At 35.8% G+C, this 19,118-nt stretch overlaps 1 protein-coding gene across 2 annotated transcripts; it reads right to left on the reverse strand.

Annotated features, from left to right (window-relative positions):
- Positions 1-9,363: 9,363 nt before the first annotated feature.
- LOC110919132 (SWI/SNF complex subunit SWI3D) lies at positions 9,364-18,146 on the reverse strand. 2 transcript variants are annotated; one of them, XM_035985753.1, is made up of 7 exons: positions 17,573-18,146; positions 16,268-16,791; positions 14,784-15,479; positions 12,814-12,968; positions 11,723-12,177; positions 10,869-10,944; positions 9,364-9,906 (listed from the first exon to the last, which is right to left on the reverse strand). In XM_035985753.1, the coding sequence occupies exons 1-7, from the start codon at positions 18,018-18,020 to the stop codon at positions 9,579-9,581; spliced, it is 2,682 nt and encodes an 893-aa protein (XP_035841646.1). In that variant the 5' UTR covers positions 18,021-18,146; the 3' UTR covers positions 9,364-9,578. The 2 variants fall into 2 exon arrangements, with proteins under 2 accessions (XP_035841646.1, XP_035841645.1); XM_035985752.1 differs by having other exon boundaries at positions 9,364-9,914; positions 10,754-10,944; positions 17,573-18,145.
- Positions 18,147-19,118: the final 972 nt, after the last annotated feature.

Raw genomic sequence — 19,118 nt, forward strand, 5'->3', positions numbered from 1 at the left:
CAATGGGTTGGATTTGGACGTCCGAGTTGCCCGCTGCCGTACCCATTTGAGAGTGTGAACCGAACGATGGAAAAGGAATACCTTTATCAGCCATTGATCAAGAGTAACAGCTCAGAAAGAAGATGAAAAGTGATTGTAAAAAATCGGTGAGCGCCAATGAAGAAACACCAAACTAATCTGGTGATTAGTCTGTGGTTAGTGCCTTGACAAAATAAGGTTAATCTTCTTTCGTCTCGCCAAGAACAGCTAAGATGATCCTACAAAACAATCAACACTCCATAAGCTCGTTACAAGGAGGAGAATAGGGGGTTCTCCTTGTAACCACCCTCCGGCGTGAGAATAAGTATCGGTTTTGAGGATAATAATGTGTGTATTAAGTGAGAGAGCAAGAGACCGATCCTAAACCTGGAGGTGAAGTTCCCTGTTTATAGCCGAGGTGGTTTGTGAAGGAGATGGGCTGATGGGCCTTGGGCCCGAAGACGACAACAAGGAATATCTATTCTGCCCACTCTGCCACGACTGTTAGTGATTCCAGGCGAGGGGGGAGTTGGCGCGCGCTGGATGGATCCATGTGTCCTTACGACTGTCCTTGTTGTCTGGTCTGTCATCAGCAGCTGAGCGGAGATCATGGGGCAGTGGTCGGCGCACACTGATTGGTGCCACGTATACGTACTTGTGTACCTTTTTGTCTTCTGTACGCTTGTCCATCGTGCAACACGATCGGATACAGCCTGTTGAACGCTTATTGGCCCACTGCTCTGCCACTTGTACCTTTCGTACTTGTCCGATGTTTACCTGCGCTCCTTGCATCTGCGCAACCCCAGGTATATCCCGTATAGTCGGGGCGCAAGGTCAAGGAAGCCAAGGCTTTTGCCCAAGGAGCTAAGTGTGAAAATTGATCTTGTGTTGGTCCTGACCTCGCGCGCGGCTTGGAACACATTTGATTAGTCAGCGCAAGGTCGGGAAAGTTACCAATTTAGTTTAATATAGGTATGGTCTTGCACGCGACCTGAAACTGACTTGTATGGCCGGCGCATGATTTAGGACCATACCCCTTCAATCACTTGATGTGGTTTCAACTCCTTGTAAATATAATGTTATGTGGTATTTAGTTAAAAAAAATTTAGCCGATTTCACATTTTTAGCATCACTATTCAAAAAGTGATTTAACCTTTTGAACTCAACTCGCTGGAGGATTGATTTATGCATCATGTTTTTGCTACTTGATGATATTCATACTCAAGTAAGTAATGAGTAATAAGCAAGAATTTATTCGAGGTATTATATCTTTTATTTGACTAGGAGGAATACCCGTGCGATGCACGACATGCATAATAGTTATTGTTTTTTCCTGGAACGACGACTGATATAGATAGTACGTGACACGGTACGAAAGTGCGAATATATTATAGATTTTTAAAACAAAAACCGGGTTTTTTTAAAGTTAGCCGTTTGACCATGGTTATTTTGACCAAAGTCCACTCCTCATTCGGTGCTTTGTGGTAGCACCACCAGTCAAAAAAGGCCCAAAACACCCGAGGGTACAGTGTTCCCCCACGTTTTTAAGACGCTTTGAGAGAGGTTTGCGCCCCACCACATGTGGTCTCACAAAACTTCAAATCTATGGACGTGTGGTTTCTCATTCCTCTTCAAAAGACGTCACAGTTTTCAAATTTTTTTATTTTTTCTTTTTCATTGTGTTTTAAATGGTGTAAAATAGATGTTATATATATATATATATATATATACATATTATACTACATACACATACACATATAAATTTAGTTTTAACATCTAAAAGTCAAATTGCAGGTTTTGTTCCCTTTTATAGATCAGAAAGCAGTTTATAAACCAACAAAATTAACAAATCCTAACAGTTCTTCAAGTGTTTAGTTATATAATCTATATATTTATTTACTAAAATTTATTACAATTAACCCAATACTTAATAAATAGGGTATGCAAGACTTAAAAAGTGTTATCTGGACACGTATGTCACTCCAGCTTGCCAATCTTGTGTACCGACTCCAGGGTAACATTTTCAGATGCCTGCAACACATCTGGTTATAAAAGTAAAAAATAAACAAAAATGATGTTTTAGATTTTTACCCTGGTCTCAAACTTAATGTAGTTGTTTAGTCCATTTAATTAAATTTTATTTTTAGTTGACGCATAGGTACAATGTAGTCCTCTATTTGTGACAATTGTCATTGTGCTTATAGTCATGTGATGTTGTTTTAATACCCGTTAACCAACTCGTTTCGCCTCTATTTCTCAGTTATTTAAAGAAGCAACATATACATCAGAAGTAAATTTCTAAAGATAATGGTGAACCGTCAATGGTACAATAAACTTACCTCAAGACTACCATTTGCTAAACTGGTAGTGTATCTCAGAGTCCAGAAATCCCGTGCTAGAGCTATTTCAATTAATATATGGAGAAAAGGAAGAGCCGCATTGATTAAACATGGTCATAAAGGCTCGTATTATTTCATTAAAGTTAATTGTAATATTAAGTATTAGTTATCTAATAACCAATCAATCCTTTAAGGTGAATTGTTATGAAAAGTCTATATACCCTAACTTAAACATTAATATATGGAGAAAAGGAAGAGGCTCATTGATTAAACATGGTCATAAAGGCTGGTACTATTTCATTAAAGTTAATTGTAATGCATTTAAAGCAACCATAAATTTTGATTTTAAATATAAGATATAGCTAAACTTAGAAATTGTTTACTGAAAGTTGAAGTTGAAATAAATCATATTCAGATAATTATTTTTTATCTGCAAATTCAAACAGACCTATCAAAATATGTAGGAAAACTCCATGCAAATCTAACTCCGTCACGCTTAAATTCATGTAACCTGAATGCGGTTCATTACTTATTTAACCCATTTATTTAAATAGGCAGGCGAGTAGTAATCGGGTTGGTGGGTTGTAAAACTGTGTTAATTTTACCAGCATGGTGGAAGTCAATATTCTACCAGTATCATTACATCCAACTTTTTAAAAGTAAACAAATGGTTTGATAATATGAAAACTATTTCAAATGAATATTAGTAATGTATAAATTTAAACGAACATTCAAATGAAAATAAAGAATGGTTACAAACGAACGCAAATAAGAGAGAGGACAGACATAAACCAAAGTCAATCATCGAACATAAATGAACGAAAATAAACGAACATAACATTGAACCTCCAATTCGTTTACGGGTTGCACCTACTTCTGTTTAAAGCAAGATGTATAGATTATGCAACGTACCTTAACCACGCGTGTGTGTGTATGTGAATATATGTGTTTAACTTGATCCGCATAAATAGTTTTGAGCCAATAGAAAGCGAACCGAGGACTAAATAAAAAATGGAACCCAACTAAAAGCGAAAACCAAGGAAACTGAAACCAAACCTAAACGAACCAAAAAAAACAAACCAGACCGAAATGAACCTATACAAACTGAATAATTTTACCGAAACAAATAAGCTGAGACAAATAATGTTGCTGAAATGAAAACCGAACCTGAACCAAAAACAAATAAAGCGAATCTAACCGGAAAGGAAACTAAATTTACACAAAACTAAAAAAAACTGAAAACGGAACAAAAAACGTAAAAGATCTTACCGAAACGAACTCAAAAAACTTAGATCGAAACAAAACAACTCCTGGGAAAAATCAAAACCAAAACGATGCAACTAATGAGATGTCGTACGGAGGCGAAACTAATGAGATGTCGTACGGAGGCGAAACCGAAACCTCTGGCGGAGGATTTAAAGCTTTTCCGGCGAACCTCCGATGACTCGCCTTCTCTTTCTTCTGGTTAGGTTTACGGCCGCGACAGTTAACCTGTTCACTCTATTTCTTCTGGTTAGGTTTACGGCCGCGACAGTTAACCTGTTCACTACTGGTAAAGTTTTCTTCAATAGCTTCAATTACTTGATGAATTAGGTCTCGGTTAACAGACGTGTCCCACCGGAACCAGTAGTTCGTGTAATAATCGAAGCAATCGCAGTCGAATACCGGAGATTTGTGTGCGGCCGGAGCTTTCTTCTTATTGTTATTATCAGATGATCTAGGGTTTGTGGAATTATTTTTGTGGAATTATTTTAGACACAAATGATTAAAGTAATGTAACTTGTGATTATTAAACTGGAATTGTTTTTGACCCAAATGATTAAAGTAATGTAACTTGTGATTATTAAGTAAATTAAATGAAATTAATAGGATTCTTATAGGCTGGTGCATTTAAAAGGAATTTTTACATATATCCCCTTATTAAAAGCCCTTATTACATATTTGTCCAATCTTTAAAATCAATTACATATTTCCCTTTTCTTTATGAAATTACCCTTTTACCCTTTTTCTTAATTTCTTATCTCTTAACTTCAAAATCAATCTAGTCAATACTCTATATGTTGTGATAAAATCTTTAAAATATTTCTTTGGAAAAAAAAAACGATCATACCCATTTTATAAAACAAGTGACCTTTTTACATACCTAGTTACTGGTTAAGTTTAAGTTTACATATTTTTTACAACCGACCCATTATACATTTAAATTTTAGTTAACTAAACTAACAATTTACGTTAAAATATTGATTATCTAAAATATCTTATATAAAAAACATATTGTTATACAATATACGTTTGTTTTTTTCAAGTCGTAATCAATTTTTCTTTAGCCTAAATTTTAGTTCGATTATCAATATTTTAATTGTTTTGAAGCAAAAGCTAAATTTCCATTTTTTTTGTGTAATGCTATTTCAGAAATCTAATTGTCATGTTTTAAACATTCAAAATAATATTGAAAAAACTGTTTTATAGCAAAAGTAAATTTTTAAACCATGGTCGCATGACTGTTTCTTTAAAAAAAATAATGCTTAAGAGCTATGACGTATTATATATAAGCAAAACTTTCAATTTTCACATAACAGATGCAGAAGTTTATAAAAAACTAGGCAGGGCTTATAAAAAAATGAATTCATATCATTAGGTTAATATCTTATTTGTAAACAATTATATTACACATTAAATCATAAAATATGTAAGTAATGGTATTAGAAAAGGGAAAAATGTAATAATCATTTAAAAGTTCATTAAGGGTAAAATAGTAATTCAATAGGAGTGATTTTAATAAAATGGGTAAATATGTAATATGTATGGTTTAAAAGGGGGAAATATGTAATTGATTTTATGGGTTAGGTATATATGTAATAAATGATCTTAGGAGGGGGATATATGTAAATGTAAATGACCTCATTTAAAACAACCATAAATTTTGGTTTTAAAATAGAACATATAACTAAACTTTAGAATATATATAGATATTAATCTCAACAATTAGAGCAAGGAATTTCTTATCCAAGTGTTATCTTCCTCTTCCTATACTAATAAATGAAAATCTTTTTATACACGTGTCACTCTCTCACGCTCTGATGCTTTCTCCCTTTTAATAATAGTATTACATATTAATTTTATACACAAAATATAATCTATACTATATAATAAAAGAAACCAACTTTGGGACACATGTCATTCATTGAAGTCATCTATTTTTTAATTTTCTCATATTTATCTCCTACTTAATTATAGATAATTTTTTTTTTTGGGTAAAGGGTTACCCCGGTAAATTTTATATCAACCAACAAACAAAACAAGTGAGAAGCAAAAGTACTTCCCAGTTCTCTCGAAAATTAATATTAATTAAAAGATAATTATAAAATTAAACAATTCGTATAAGAGATAATATAATCTTTTCAAATATTTATTAGATTTCAAAATTATTTAGCTTGACATTAACAAAAGACGTAAATTAAATATAAATTAATATACTGTAATGAGTTAAATGTCATTTTAGTCCCTGTGGTTTGGGCCATTTTGTCAGTTTAGTCAAAAAGTTTTATAATACACAGGATTTATAAAGATATAATAACATATAACTTTTTATTGATTGGTATATAAAATTACATGTACTCAACCCATACAATACATGAGGTTCTTAAAAATGTAATTTTTTTCATTATTTAATATATAAAATAAAATTTACTCAACTCGTACAATACACAGAGTTCTTAAAGATAACTTTTTATTATAATACACAGGATTTATAAAGATATAATAAGATATAACTTTTTATTGATTGGTATATAAAATTACATGTGCTCAACCCATACAATACATGAGTTTCTTAAAAATGTAATTTTTTTCATTATTTAATATATAAAATAAAATTTAGAGTGAATTGCAAGTTTTGTCCTTTATCTTTAGGCCATTTTGCAAGTTTTGTCATTTATGTTTAAATTTGACGCGTTTTGTCCTTTATGTTTGAAAATCAAGCACGTTTTCCCCTTTGGGGCAAAACGTGCTTGATTTTTAAGGACAAAACGTGCTTGATTTTTTAAACATAAAAGACAAAACGTGCTTGATTTTTAAACATAAAGGACAAAACGTGCTTGATTTTTAAACATAAAGGACAAAACTCGTCAAATTTAAACATAAAGGACAAAACTTGCAAAATGGCCTAAAGATAAAGGACAAAACTTGCAATTCACTCTAAAATTTACTCAACCCGTACAACACACAAAGTTCTTAAAGATATAATTTTTTTTATTTAATATATAAAATTACATTTATTCAACCCATGTAATAAATGAGATTTCTAAAGATATTTTTTTTTATTATTTGGTATATAAAATTACATTTATTCAACCCGTGTAATAAACGAGGTTTTAAAAATATATTTTTTTATTATTTGATATATAAAATTACATTTATTCAACCCGTGTATTACACGGGGTTCTAACCTAGTATAATATTAATTAATATAGTTAGAGATAAACGTCTAAATTCAAATTTAATTAATAATTATCTATAACAAATATAAATGTATCAAATAATATAATAAGTATAATATTATTTAATATAGTTAGAGATCAAACGTATAATTTAAAATTTAATCAGTAGTAAATTACTTTTTAAGTCCCTATGTTTTATTGGTTTTAACCACTTGAATCTAAAATCAAAAAGTTTAACACCTTGAGTCTCTAACCGCTCATTCACATCCTCTGTAAACATTCAAAAAACCTTTTGTAAGGTTGAGTTCTCCAAGTTCTCAAAACTCGTAGAAGTTTTCATTTTACCCTAACCATATATATTTGTTAAGATAAAATATATTATTTGGATATAAACAATAGTTATTAATAAAGTATCAAATCATATATACAAGTAACGAAAAGAGAAAAATACCCGGATAGTCCCTGTGGTTTCGCATTTTTTCACCTATAGTCTCAAACTTTCTAAAATTACCTGAATAGTCCCCAACTTTTCATTTTTGTTCCCGGATAGTCCATGGGTCTAACTTCAGTTTGTTTTCTCTGTTAAGTGGGTGTGAAATGACAAAAATACCATTTCCTTTAAAAGGCCAAACCACAGGGACTATCCGGGCATCTTCTACATTTTTAGAGAAAAACCCCACCACCACACTTTCCGGCGAACTTTTCCGGCGAAATTAATTTCCGGCGAACTTTTAGAGAAAAACCAAATCCACAGACACCGAGTCAAACCACAATAACCACGTTCCTCACCAGCGACGTAACCGTCATTTGGATCTTCAAAGTCCATTGTAGCCACTTCAATTTGGGTGTTATACGTGTTTGAAGTTTGAAGTTTATGAACTATGTATTCTACAACTGCCTATGAACTCGTGGCTTCTGTCTCAACTAACATTGACATTATCATGGCAGGAGGGAGCAAGCAAAGGGGACATTGAACTTCTCCCAAAATTCACATTTCGCCGGGATGGTGCAGCTGGAAAAACTAGTGATGAGATACAAGGATTGTGTGGTGGAGTAATGACTGAGTGTGGCACCGTAACACCCATTGAACATGTTCTCTCACCTGAAGATGCTGTAAGATCACTCTCTCTCACGAACTAATCACTTACTGTTAGGTACAATAAAGTTGTGGACTGGTTTATAATCTGCATTGTGTGTAAATATTGTCCAATTCAGTTTAGTAAAATAAAGTGTCAACTGCACGAAATAGAAATCAATTTACATTTTAGGGTAAACGTCATACAATAGCAATCTGAAACAGAGAGGTGGTGTGATAGTTAATGACGGAGGTGAACGGAGGTCGGAGAATCGGAGAAGATCACGACGATGAGGTTGGACGACGGTTGTTGTCGGAGATGAAAAGATGAAGATCGGCGGAAGTTGTTTTGATGATGATAGTTAACGGAGAACAAGAGTTGCAGGTTGGTCGGAGATGAACGGAACAAGGTTGCAGGTTGGTCGACGGAGGTAAGTTGCAGGTGGTGGTTGTGTGGAGCATCGGAAATCGACGGTTGTTTGCAGTGGCGCCGGTGACTCAGACTCGGTTTCTCCGGTGACGGTTACGTCGCCGGTGAGGAACGTGGTGTTTGTGGTTTGACTCGGTGTATGTGGATTTGGTTTTTCTCTAAAAGTTCGCCGGAAATTAATTTCGCCGGAAAAGTTCGCCAGAAAGTGTGGTGGTGGGGTTTTTCTCTAAAAATGTAGAAGATGCCCGGATAGTCCCTGTGGTTTGGCCTTTTAAAGGAAAAGGAAAGGGTATTTTTGTCATTTCACACCCACTTAACAGAGAAAACAAACTGAAGTTAGACCCAGGGACTATCCGGGAACAAAAAATGAAAAGTTAGGGACTATTCAGGTAATTTTAGAAAGTTGGGGACTATAGGTGAAAAATGCGAAACCACAAGGACTATCCGGGCATTTTTCTCTAACGAAAATATATCTGTTCTTTTATTTTACTAATTTATCTAAATAAGTCATTTCATTAATAAAGATTATATACAAGTTCATAATTTACATTTTTCGTCATTAAACCCGTGTAATACACGGGGTTGTAAGCTAGTTTTATTTATAAACCAAAATCTAATTCCTGATTATTTGCTGTGTAAATACACGGATTATTTGCTGTGTAAATTTTAAAACATTTATGGTTGTATCTGGTAATATTTCTGTGTTAATTATCCTAAAAGTGTATTTTGCTTATTCATAAAACCTTCTCAACTTATAAAATAAATCATCAAAATAATGTAATCATGTTTTACGCTCTAAACTATGAGTAATCCAACCAATTTTGACCCAAACACACTAGAATCTGCCCATTGTCACCAGTAGAAATGTACTAGCAAAAAACTGGGGTAAGTGAAGAAAAAGGTAGATTTTCATGTTTTAGAGAACAAAAAGATCATTATACCCCTTTTTTTTCCAAAGGATTGTTCAGTATGAACATGACATTTTAGTGTTCTCGAACTTATGATGATACCTGCGAGGCGCCATTGAGGTAGAGTAGAAAGCAACAGTCAGCAGGGGGCCGATATGAAATTCTTTTCTTCAGTTTATTAGCTGGCTAAATTTATAAATATATAAACAAGACAACTCTAAAATTTAAAAAGTGTATGCAGCCATACAACATACAATACCTACCCATCACACCTGAAGAAGATAATAATCAAGTACAAATGAACCCTAGGTTATCCTTGTAACTAAATAACACGCACCCACCACACCTACTCATTATCTGCAGGCCCAACTACTTCATTGCTTGATTGTTTGAAATCTGAGCAGGGTTTCCCGCAACTGACGTGGGCCCCATTGCGTTAGAAAACGGAGGTGTGGGTCCGGGTCCCATCATGGGTCTCGAAAGTGGTGGTCTTTGAGGGGTCATTCCCATAGGATTTGGAGGCCTTTGTCCGGGATGTGCCATGGGCCTAGAGGAAGCAGCACCCGACATGCCCAAACGGGCTGCGATTATCTGGGCCCGTTCATGGTAAAGTCCCCGTTTTGACCTTTCTAATTGTTCGCGGGCCCTTGATACCACACCATCCATCTCAGTAAAGAAAGTCAACTTTGTCTCCAACTTGTGCAGCTGTAGTACAAATTTAAGCAAGCAACAATTAAAGGGGCAAAGTTGGTAACGAGTCGAACAAATTCAAGCGAAAATGGGTAATTTTGGTCGGGTTGACCCGAAACACATTTTGCCCAACTTTTAGATATTTGTTCTATAAAAGATATGTGTCAAGTATTACAAAAACTATATTATTAAAAGGGCATCCTGCAAATAATAAAAACAAACTTTTACACCTTCTCACCATGAGTAAAATGCCATGTTCGTCCCTGAGGTTTGGCCAATTTTGCGACTTTCGTCCAAAGGTTTGCTTTTCCGCATTTGGGTCTAAAAGGTTTGAAATATTGCCATTTTCATCCGGCTTGTTAACTCCATCCATTTTTCTCTGTTAAGTCAAGGGTATTTTCGTCTTTTTTTGTCAAGTTAAAGGACAATTCGGTCTTTTTCACTGTATGTAAAAAGATCAAATATCCCTGAAAAAAGACCATATTGCTCTTTAAGTTAACAAAAAGGACGGTAATACCCCTGACTTAACGGAAAAAAATGGATGGGGTTAACGAGCCAGATGAAAATGGCAAAATTTCAAAACTTTTGGATCCAGATGCAGAAAAAACAAACCTTTGGACGAAAGTCGCAAAACTAGCCACACCTCAGGGACGTAAATGGCATTTTACTCTATACCTTAATTATGACTTTAGCAGCTACGTTACCTTTAATAAAGTGATTTGAGGAGAATATATGCATTAAAAATACAACTTGAAACACTTGCACCTGTTAACTTTTTAGCTAAATTTGTTTATTTACCCGTATGACACATTGTAGATAGGACCTAACGAACGGGTTGAAACTAGCCACCTTACCTGCTTTTCTACCAACGATGTGGCCAGCTGTCGAATCTGGTCTTCTTCCTGGTCTGCTAAGAATTTAGCCTTAACTGCAGCAGCTGAGATGGCAGCAACAGCTGCACGTGTCAATTTGTGCGTAACCGGGTCATCTTTAGTGTCTGGAGGTTTTTCGTTCACGTCTTTCGAGTCTTTTGCTCCTGTGTCCCCTACATTGATAAGTATAACCAACAAATTGAATTAGGTATAATCAAATAAGATTTCACTTGTAAATACTAACCGACGTTTAGCCTAAGTACTGCTTCCTAAAAATACTGTCCAACCTTTTACATTAGTTTGTTTCAAAATTAATGTCCGCTTCCGAGATAAATCATCAAGTTTCCCATCCTACCCTTACTTTGAGACAGAGCATAATTGTTATACGCTATTAGGGGTAAGCATACGAAAACCGATAACCGAAAAAAACCGAACCGAAAATAACCAAAACCGATTTAAGTATTTAACCGGTCGGTTATGGTTAAGATATGGCCAAAACCGAATCATTTGGTTACGGTTTCAGTTTGCCCTTCTTCCAAAACCGAAATAACTGAACCGAAACCGAGAGTTATATATTTCTGTGTTTTTCATGTATATCCATGTATTTGAGACATATTTTCTTCTATCTCATGTATTTTCCACGTATTTGAAACATATTTTCATGTATTTTTCTGTATTTGTATGCTTGAAAATGGTTCAAAACCCTTGATTAACCATACTAAGCTTATAATTTTGCACAAGTTTTGTTTTTGTTAATTAACCGAACAAGCGAACATAACCAAAACCGAACCAATTCCCGACATAATAACCAAACCGAACGGACATTTGCTCACCCCTAATAGTGGGCAATTGAACAAATAGCGTTAAATAGTACTATTTAACACTATTTATTTTATCTTTAGTTACTTATATGTACAATTGAATTGTTCAAGAAACTAAAAAATAAAAAACCTGAACTCGGCGTGTTGTTAGCCAAAGTAGACGGGGGAGATTCTGTCTTTTCTGCCATCTCCTCGTCTTTTGGAGCTTCAGTAGACTCAGAGACCACTAACCCTAACTCTGTCCCACCATCAGCAGGATCTTCGGTTTCCTTTTTAGAATCTGAAGAATTATTCTCCACTTTATCAGTTTGCTTATTTGTTTCTTCAATAACAGGCGGTTTCTCAGTTGCTGGATCTTTGTCTTTCTTTGAAGCACCCCCCTTTCTTCGTGTGCCAGCTTTGCTTCCTTTTTTAGAAACTGTCACTTCTGCTGTAACCACATCTTTTTTCTCATTAGAAACCGACTGTTTTTCCGTTTTGTTCTCGTTTTCAGTTACTTTTGTACCTTCCCTTTCATCTTCCTGCTTATCGCAAGAATCGGTCTTCTCTTTCGAGACTTCTTGCTCCACCACTTTTTGCACATCTCTGCATATACCCACTAAATGTTAGTTATATTTAAACCAACTTTCAACGTATTTAGCGGTTTAGTGTCTTTACCTTTCTTTGTGAAATGTTTATGTCCCTTAACGATTTTGACTTGTTAAAAATATCATTTTGAATAGCTGAACATGCTAATTGGCAAATGCTTATGTGAATGATACGTGTACATAATAATGATAATAATCATAGTTAAAAAAAAAGTCGAGAAACATAACCATCACAAAAAAAAAGTTTGACCAAACGGCTAAAATAATGAAAGTTGGTTAGTTTTATTGAACTTTAACCAATATTTAAAGTTAAAAGCTAGTTCAGCATTCGCATTAATGATTAAACCTGTTTAATCGGTTAAAATTGCATTTTCAACAAGTAAATATAAGGTTAGTTGGTTTAACCAAACATTAACCTTAGATATTATATAAAGGAGGTTCAAAACATTTGAATAACAATCAAGTAACTTTTTTAAATTTTAAATTTGGTGCATTTGACATGTTTTGAGTTAAAAACATAACCCAAATCAATTCATTTTAAAGTAAATTAGTTAAAACTTCCACAGTTCCACCTTCAGTTAAGTAGTAATATTTTTTAAATGTTAATTAGATATGGATCTAGAGATGTATTGACCTATCTGTGTCATCTGCTTTTGTTGTTTCATCAGCCGGGTCTTCTAGAAGAAACGAATGCCTTTCAGACAGCTGCAAGCCCGACACAGATTTCATAGACGTACGGGCTGTAGCAGTCGCAATATTAGGTTTCACCAACCGAGTCAAAAACGCTGCCTGAAAACAAAATTAAAGGTAGCAAACTCAAGAAAAAATCCAAGACCTTTCTTTACAGCCTTGTAGGGGTGTGAATTTCTGACACGAACCTAACACAAAATTCGCGGGTTTGTGTTTAGTCCAAACGGGCTTGGGTCAGTTTCAAGTTGAACCCGCAAACCCGTTTAGCTAAGCAGATCGGGTTCGTGTCAACCCGGTTGGGTTGGCGGGTTGACCCGTTTAACCCATTTATATTATATTTTTTACAATATGTTTCATGTCATAAATTATATTGGGTGTGCATAGGGCTGTAAACGAACTGAACGAACACGAACAAGGCCATGTTCGTGTTCGTTCGTTAAGGAAATTAACATGTTCGCGAACTGTTCACGAATGCATACCGAACATAAGTTTATGTTCATGTTCGTTCGTTAAGAAAATTCAGTTGTTCACGAACAGTTCGTGAACACTGGTCTCGAACACAAACGAACGCAAGCAAACACAAACGAACGCAAGCAAATAAAAAAGAACGCACACGAACATTTAACTTGAAAATAAAAAAAATAAAAATATTGTTATCATTAAACATTGGATATAAGTAGTAAATACAACCATCAAATGATAAATCAAAATACAAGAAGTCTAATACACCACCAAACGATGAATCAACTTTAACTAACTTAGACATAATTATCCCCAAAAATGTCTTAGCATGTCCAAATTTTAGCTAACTTAGAAAAAAATAGGGTTTCAAGTTTTCAATATGTTTAGATAAAAGGTTTATTATTTATTAATATAATCAAACGAACACGGACGAACGTAACCGAACATATTACCGAACGTTCACGAACGCAGTCGAACGAACGAGACCTATGTTCGTGTTCGTTCGCTAAGCTAACCGAACGGAATTTTTTGTTCGTGTTCGTTCGTTAAGCTAATCGAATGAAGATAAACGAACTTCCCGCCGAACGGTTCACGAACTGTTCGTTGAACGTTCGGTTCATTTACAACCCTAGGTGTGTATTTTATGCTATAATTATAACTTAAACAGAGAAATTGACATAAGATTTCATAATTAAAATGTAATTGCATTATACACATTTGTGTTTTTTTAGTAAATTTTAGAGTGAATTTCAAGGATTGTCCTTTATCTTTATACCTATTTTCAGGCGCTGTCTTTTATGTTCAAAATTGTCGAGTTTTGTCCTTTATGTTTTCATATCATACACGTTTTGTCCTTTAGGCCTAACCCAGTTAGTTTTTTCTGTTAAATTTGGTCATGTGCTTTGCACATGAGGGCATTTTTGTCAATTCAAAGGTTGCAGAAGCTTTGAGCTGTAAATCTGCCGTTGAACTTACCTTTGAATTGACAAAAATGCTCTCATGTACAAAGCATATGACCAAATTTAACTAAAAAAACTAACTGGGTTAGGCCTAAAGGACAAAACGTGTATGATATGAAAACATAAAGGACAAAACTCGTCAATTTTGAACATAAAGGACAGCGCCTGAAAATGGGTATAAAGATAAAGGACAATCCTTGAAATCCACTCTAAATTTTAATTTAACATATTAATTTGCGAAAAAAATAAAAAAAAATATTTTTTTTTGGGTTGAACGGGTCATGTTCGGGTCAACCGCGAATATTCGAGTCGTGTTCGGGTTCATATGTTACATGTATGACACATTTTTTGAGTTCGGGTCGTGTTCCAGTTCGTCTAAAATTTTCAGGTTCGGGTCGAGTTGAACCTGTCAACCCACGAACACGACCCGTTTATCACCCCTACAACCTTGAACCAGGAGATAAAAGCACACACACAGAAGAATTTAACTTACCATTGCCATGACAGGGTTACCAGCATCAGCAAAGCAAAGTTTCTCATCAAGAGACGAAACGGACCCCACGGCATCAAATGCTTCTCTTAGTGCTTTCACTGCAATATTCACACCATTTTCCTGAATATCATCTTTCATTTTATCATCATCTACCGATTCCGAGATCTCCATTGGACCGGAACCTGGTTGATCATTATCAGCCTTCAGATCCTTGGTTTCTTTCGTATCTTGTGAATCACCGTTCTCCTTATCTACTTCCATTTTGTCGTCATTTTCCTGTTGACTTTGACCAACTTCTTTCTTCTCGTTGTTTTCATCAGAACTTTTTGCATCTTTCTTCTCGTCATTTTCATCAGAGCTTTTTGCATCTTTCTTCTCACCATTATCATCAACACTTTTTGTATCTTTCTTCTCATCATCATCATCACAATCCCGAAAAGTGTCTTCAATCGGCATTTGAAGAAAATGCAGAATACATTGAGCTTTGGTTTTTGTGGCAACATGTTCAGCAATCTCGTTCCAGTTTTCACTGAAGAGTTGCAAAGCTTCAAGAAGAAGTAGTGTTTCTTGATCGGTCCAGGTTCCGCTACTTGCACCAGCAGCATCACCAGGCTCCATGAGAATGAAATCCGATGGGGCCATATCAGAGTCAAACTTGCCTTCGTTGAAGCATTCAGTACATAAGTCAAAATCTGCCTGCCTAACAGAAACTAAATCAACATAAAACAGGCAAATGTGATTTGTGTATTTATGTGTATGCTAAGCAGTTAATGCGGTAAAAAATCGACCGATATTTGAGATATCGGTTATCACGGTGGGATATCGGTAATTTTAATATCATGCTGAATTTGTCTATATAGCAATTTAACACTAACAGTTCAGTATACTTTCCTACCATCAACAAATTAACCTTTTGCAACTTGCAAAACACTACAATTGTAGCCAGTAGGAACTCATTAAGACTTAAAACACTAACATTTAACAATGAAGACTTAAAACACTAATCGCAGCAATAAGAAGAAAGACGAATGGTAGAACTAAGAAAAGAGGTACTGATATCGGGAAAATCGGTGATATATCGGTCCAATATCGGTACCGATATTTTGCACCGATATCTCACCAGGGGATCGATAACCGATATATCACCGATATATTGGTGATATATCGCGATATTAACTACATAGTGTGTGTGTATATGAAACATGTTTTCCTATCGTATATAAAGCTCATTTATAGCTAAATTTTATCCATGTTAAAATACTTGTATGAGAAACGATACATATACCTAATGCAGTAAAGGGCCCACTTCCTCACACTACCATGGATGAATAACAAGTAGCGATAGGCATAGGCATCATTTCTCTACTTTTATTTGACAAGTCAAAAATAAAACTTAAAGGCGTATCAGCAGGCACCGTTTGGTAGAATGGCATGAATAACACAAACATGTGGCGATAAACTAAGTAATAAGAAAAAAAACAGACCTGCTTCTGACAGTGGTAACGCTTACGAGAACAATCAGCTGCACATGAATTGCAGTGATACTCAACAGATGGTCCCTCGGGCTGTGCTGAGTCATCAACCGGTATGGACTCGGGCAACCGGTACGGAACCGCAGGTGTTGCAAAGCTACTCCGGGGTACAGCGGGGGAGCACGATTGTTCCACATCAAACTCATACAGTTTCTGTATCAGTGAATTTACTTTTGCAGCTTCTTCAGTATCACCCACTGAGTTAACAACATCTGTCTCAGGGAGTGGATGGTAATTAATCAACCCCCAATAGTCCAAAAAATCCATCACTTCCTTTTTAGCATCCAATTCTCCAACTGGTATTTCGGAAAGATCTTTTTCCTCTATTTGAGTTTTGGGATTTTCATGAAATTTTTTCACAACTGAGTTACGAATTTCCAAGTAAATTTCACGAGTCCGATTCTCCAGCTTTCCGTTGAAGAAAGACGGCAATGCTTTCTCCTCCAATGGATGAATTTCTGTCCATGAAAACCAACCTACAAAACACGTGTGTCAGTTCAACAACAAAATCTACAAATAAAGTATACAACAATCAAAAGAATATTGATCCAAGGTCTCGACCATAGAAAATCCCAAAATTTCTTTCATCGTGTACCAAAAATGAAAAATGTCAAGCTTGCATATCCTCTTCACCGATTCTAGCAATACAAAAAAGCGAGCAACTGAGCCCAATACTATTGCAAATTCAACACATCAGTACCCCTAATTCATACGAAACTATATCTCCAACTGATGCCAGGTAAACATTGTTAAAGGTACCAAAATACTTCTTTTCTCAATTAAGTTAACGTACAAACAATTTCTTTTAACAATTTCGACATTCGACTATATAAAATACTTCACATTTTCTGATAGCATTACTAACATTATTTTGCCTCTATTGAATCTAGAAACCCTAAGTTTCACTGTAACAGCAGCTAACAATACTATCGCCAAAATTCAGCGCACATCAGTACACCAAATTCATAGGAGACTATATCTCCAACTGCTGCTAGATAAACATTGTTAAAGGTACCAAAATACTTCTTTTCCTCGATTAAGTTAATGTGTACAAAGAATTTCTTTAAACAAATTCGACAGTCGACCATACAAACTAAAGCTTCACATTTTCTAATAGCATTACCAATGTCATTTTCCCTCTTTTGAATCTAGAAACCCTAATTTTCAATGTAGCAGCATCTAAACCCTAGGTACTGTATGCACATCAAAACCTAAACAACCAAATCAATAATTTTGCTCAACAATCAAGTAATTTACCAGCAGAAACAGGTACAACATGAACACTATCACCACGAGACTTCACAACACCATACTCCGCTTCAACCTTCGCCTCCAACGCCTCCCACGCCTCTCTCCTCGCACTCAACTCCTCCTCCACCTTCGCCGCCATCGTCGCCGCCGCCGCCACTGCACCTTCCCCTTCATTCACCGCCACCGCCTCCCAAAACGTCGACGTATCACCGTAATTAGGCTGTAACCTCGCTCTAGTCAACGGACCGTTGTGGATCGGAGAAAACAACACCGGCGACGGTTTCTCTCGCGTTTGACGCTTCGAGGACGGTGGCGGAGGTGTCGATGCGTTGTTGTTGTGGAGATTTGACGCTTTCCGTTTCAATCCGCCTCTTCGCCGTGACGGTGGTGCCTCCGATGACGACGGTGGTGGTTGTTCACCGGCGGTTGCCGGTGAATTGTGCTTTTCTTCCATTTTTAGGGTTTGTTTCTGAAGGAAACTGTGAAAGAGTGTTTGAACAGTTTGGAGATCTGCAACTACACACACTAATGTGTGTTGTTGAAGTGTTGTTTTGTGTATTGCGGTTTATTATTGCTATGGTATTCTGCGTTAATATGCGCCTTAGATTGGAGTGTGTCTTGCATCCGACGGTCATCAGAGTGTCGTCCCCAAAGGCTAGTAAGACCGTGGGTGTGGGTGTGGGCGTGGGTTGGGCGGCGGTTGCCAAGCAACGCTGGCTAGACCACACTGGGCTAGCATTGGTCATGGGGTGCTCCGCTGGTGTTGGGATTGAGCCTGGTGTGGGGCGGGGAGGCAATGTGACATGGCTGACTTTAATTGGTTTGGTCGATGTAATTGTTTGAGGGTAGCCGTTGGGGGTGGCGGTTATAGTATGGTAAATCATTTTTTTTAAATTACATTTTTTACCTATAAATATCCAACCCAAATTACATATTTTCTCATTCTTCTTCAAGTCTTCAACCAATACCCAACACAAATTACATATTTTCAACCAAACCCACACACAAAAAAAAAATGAAAATGGTGCATTGGATCGAAGAGGAGGAAATAGCACTAGTGACATTGATTGTTGACGCACAATGAATCCTACAACGCGGTCAAGCCGCGTATTGGGGTCGAGCGTTTCAACAATATCAACAACACGTCGGGAACACGCGTCATAACTTAAGCGGGTGTCAACACAAATGGCGTGAGCTCAAACCGAAGTTGGATCGGTTTAAAGTTTGCTTTGACCGTGTCCATGCGGGTGACTTGACCCACGACGATTGAGTTCAGATCGCAAAGATCGAGTACAGGCACGATGAGAATACGAATTTTAAATAGGTTCCCCACTTTAATATTTACCATACTTTGTAATTCTTTTTTATTTTTTAGGATTCAATAAATAAGTTTTTTTATTTTTTTGGGATTTATTAAGTATTTTTTTACTTTTTAGGATCCTCTTTTATGCAACTTTTTTTTAAATTAATATAACTTGTGTTATTTTATATAATTGTCAACTCTAAAAGAAACAAAAAAAAAATGGTAATCCTACGCCGGCCTGGCCATGCC

The sequence above is a fragment of the Helianthus annuus genome, chromosome 16 (genome assembly GCF_002127325.2).
Source record: "Helianthus annuus cultivar XRQ/B chromosome 16, HanXRQr2.0-SUNRISE, whole genome shotgun sequence".
NCBI lineage: Eukaryota > Viridiplantae > Streptophyta > Magnoliopsida > Asterales > Asteraceae > Helianthus > Helianthus annuus.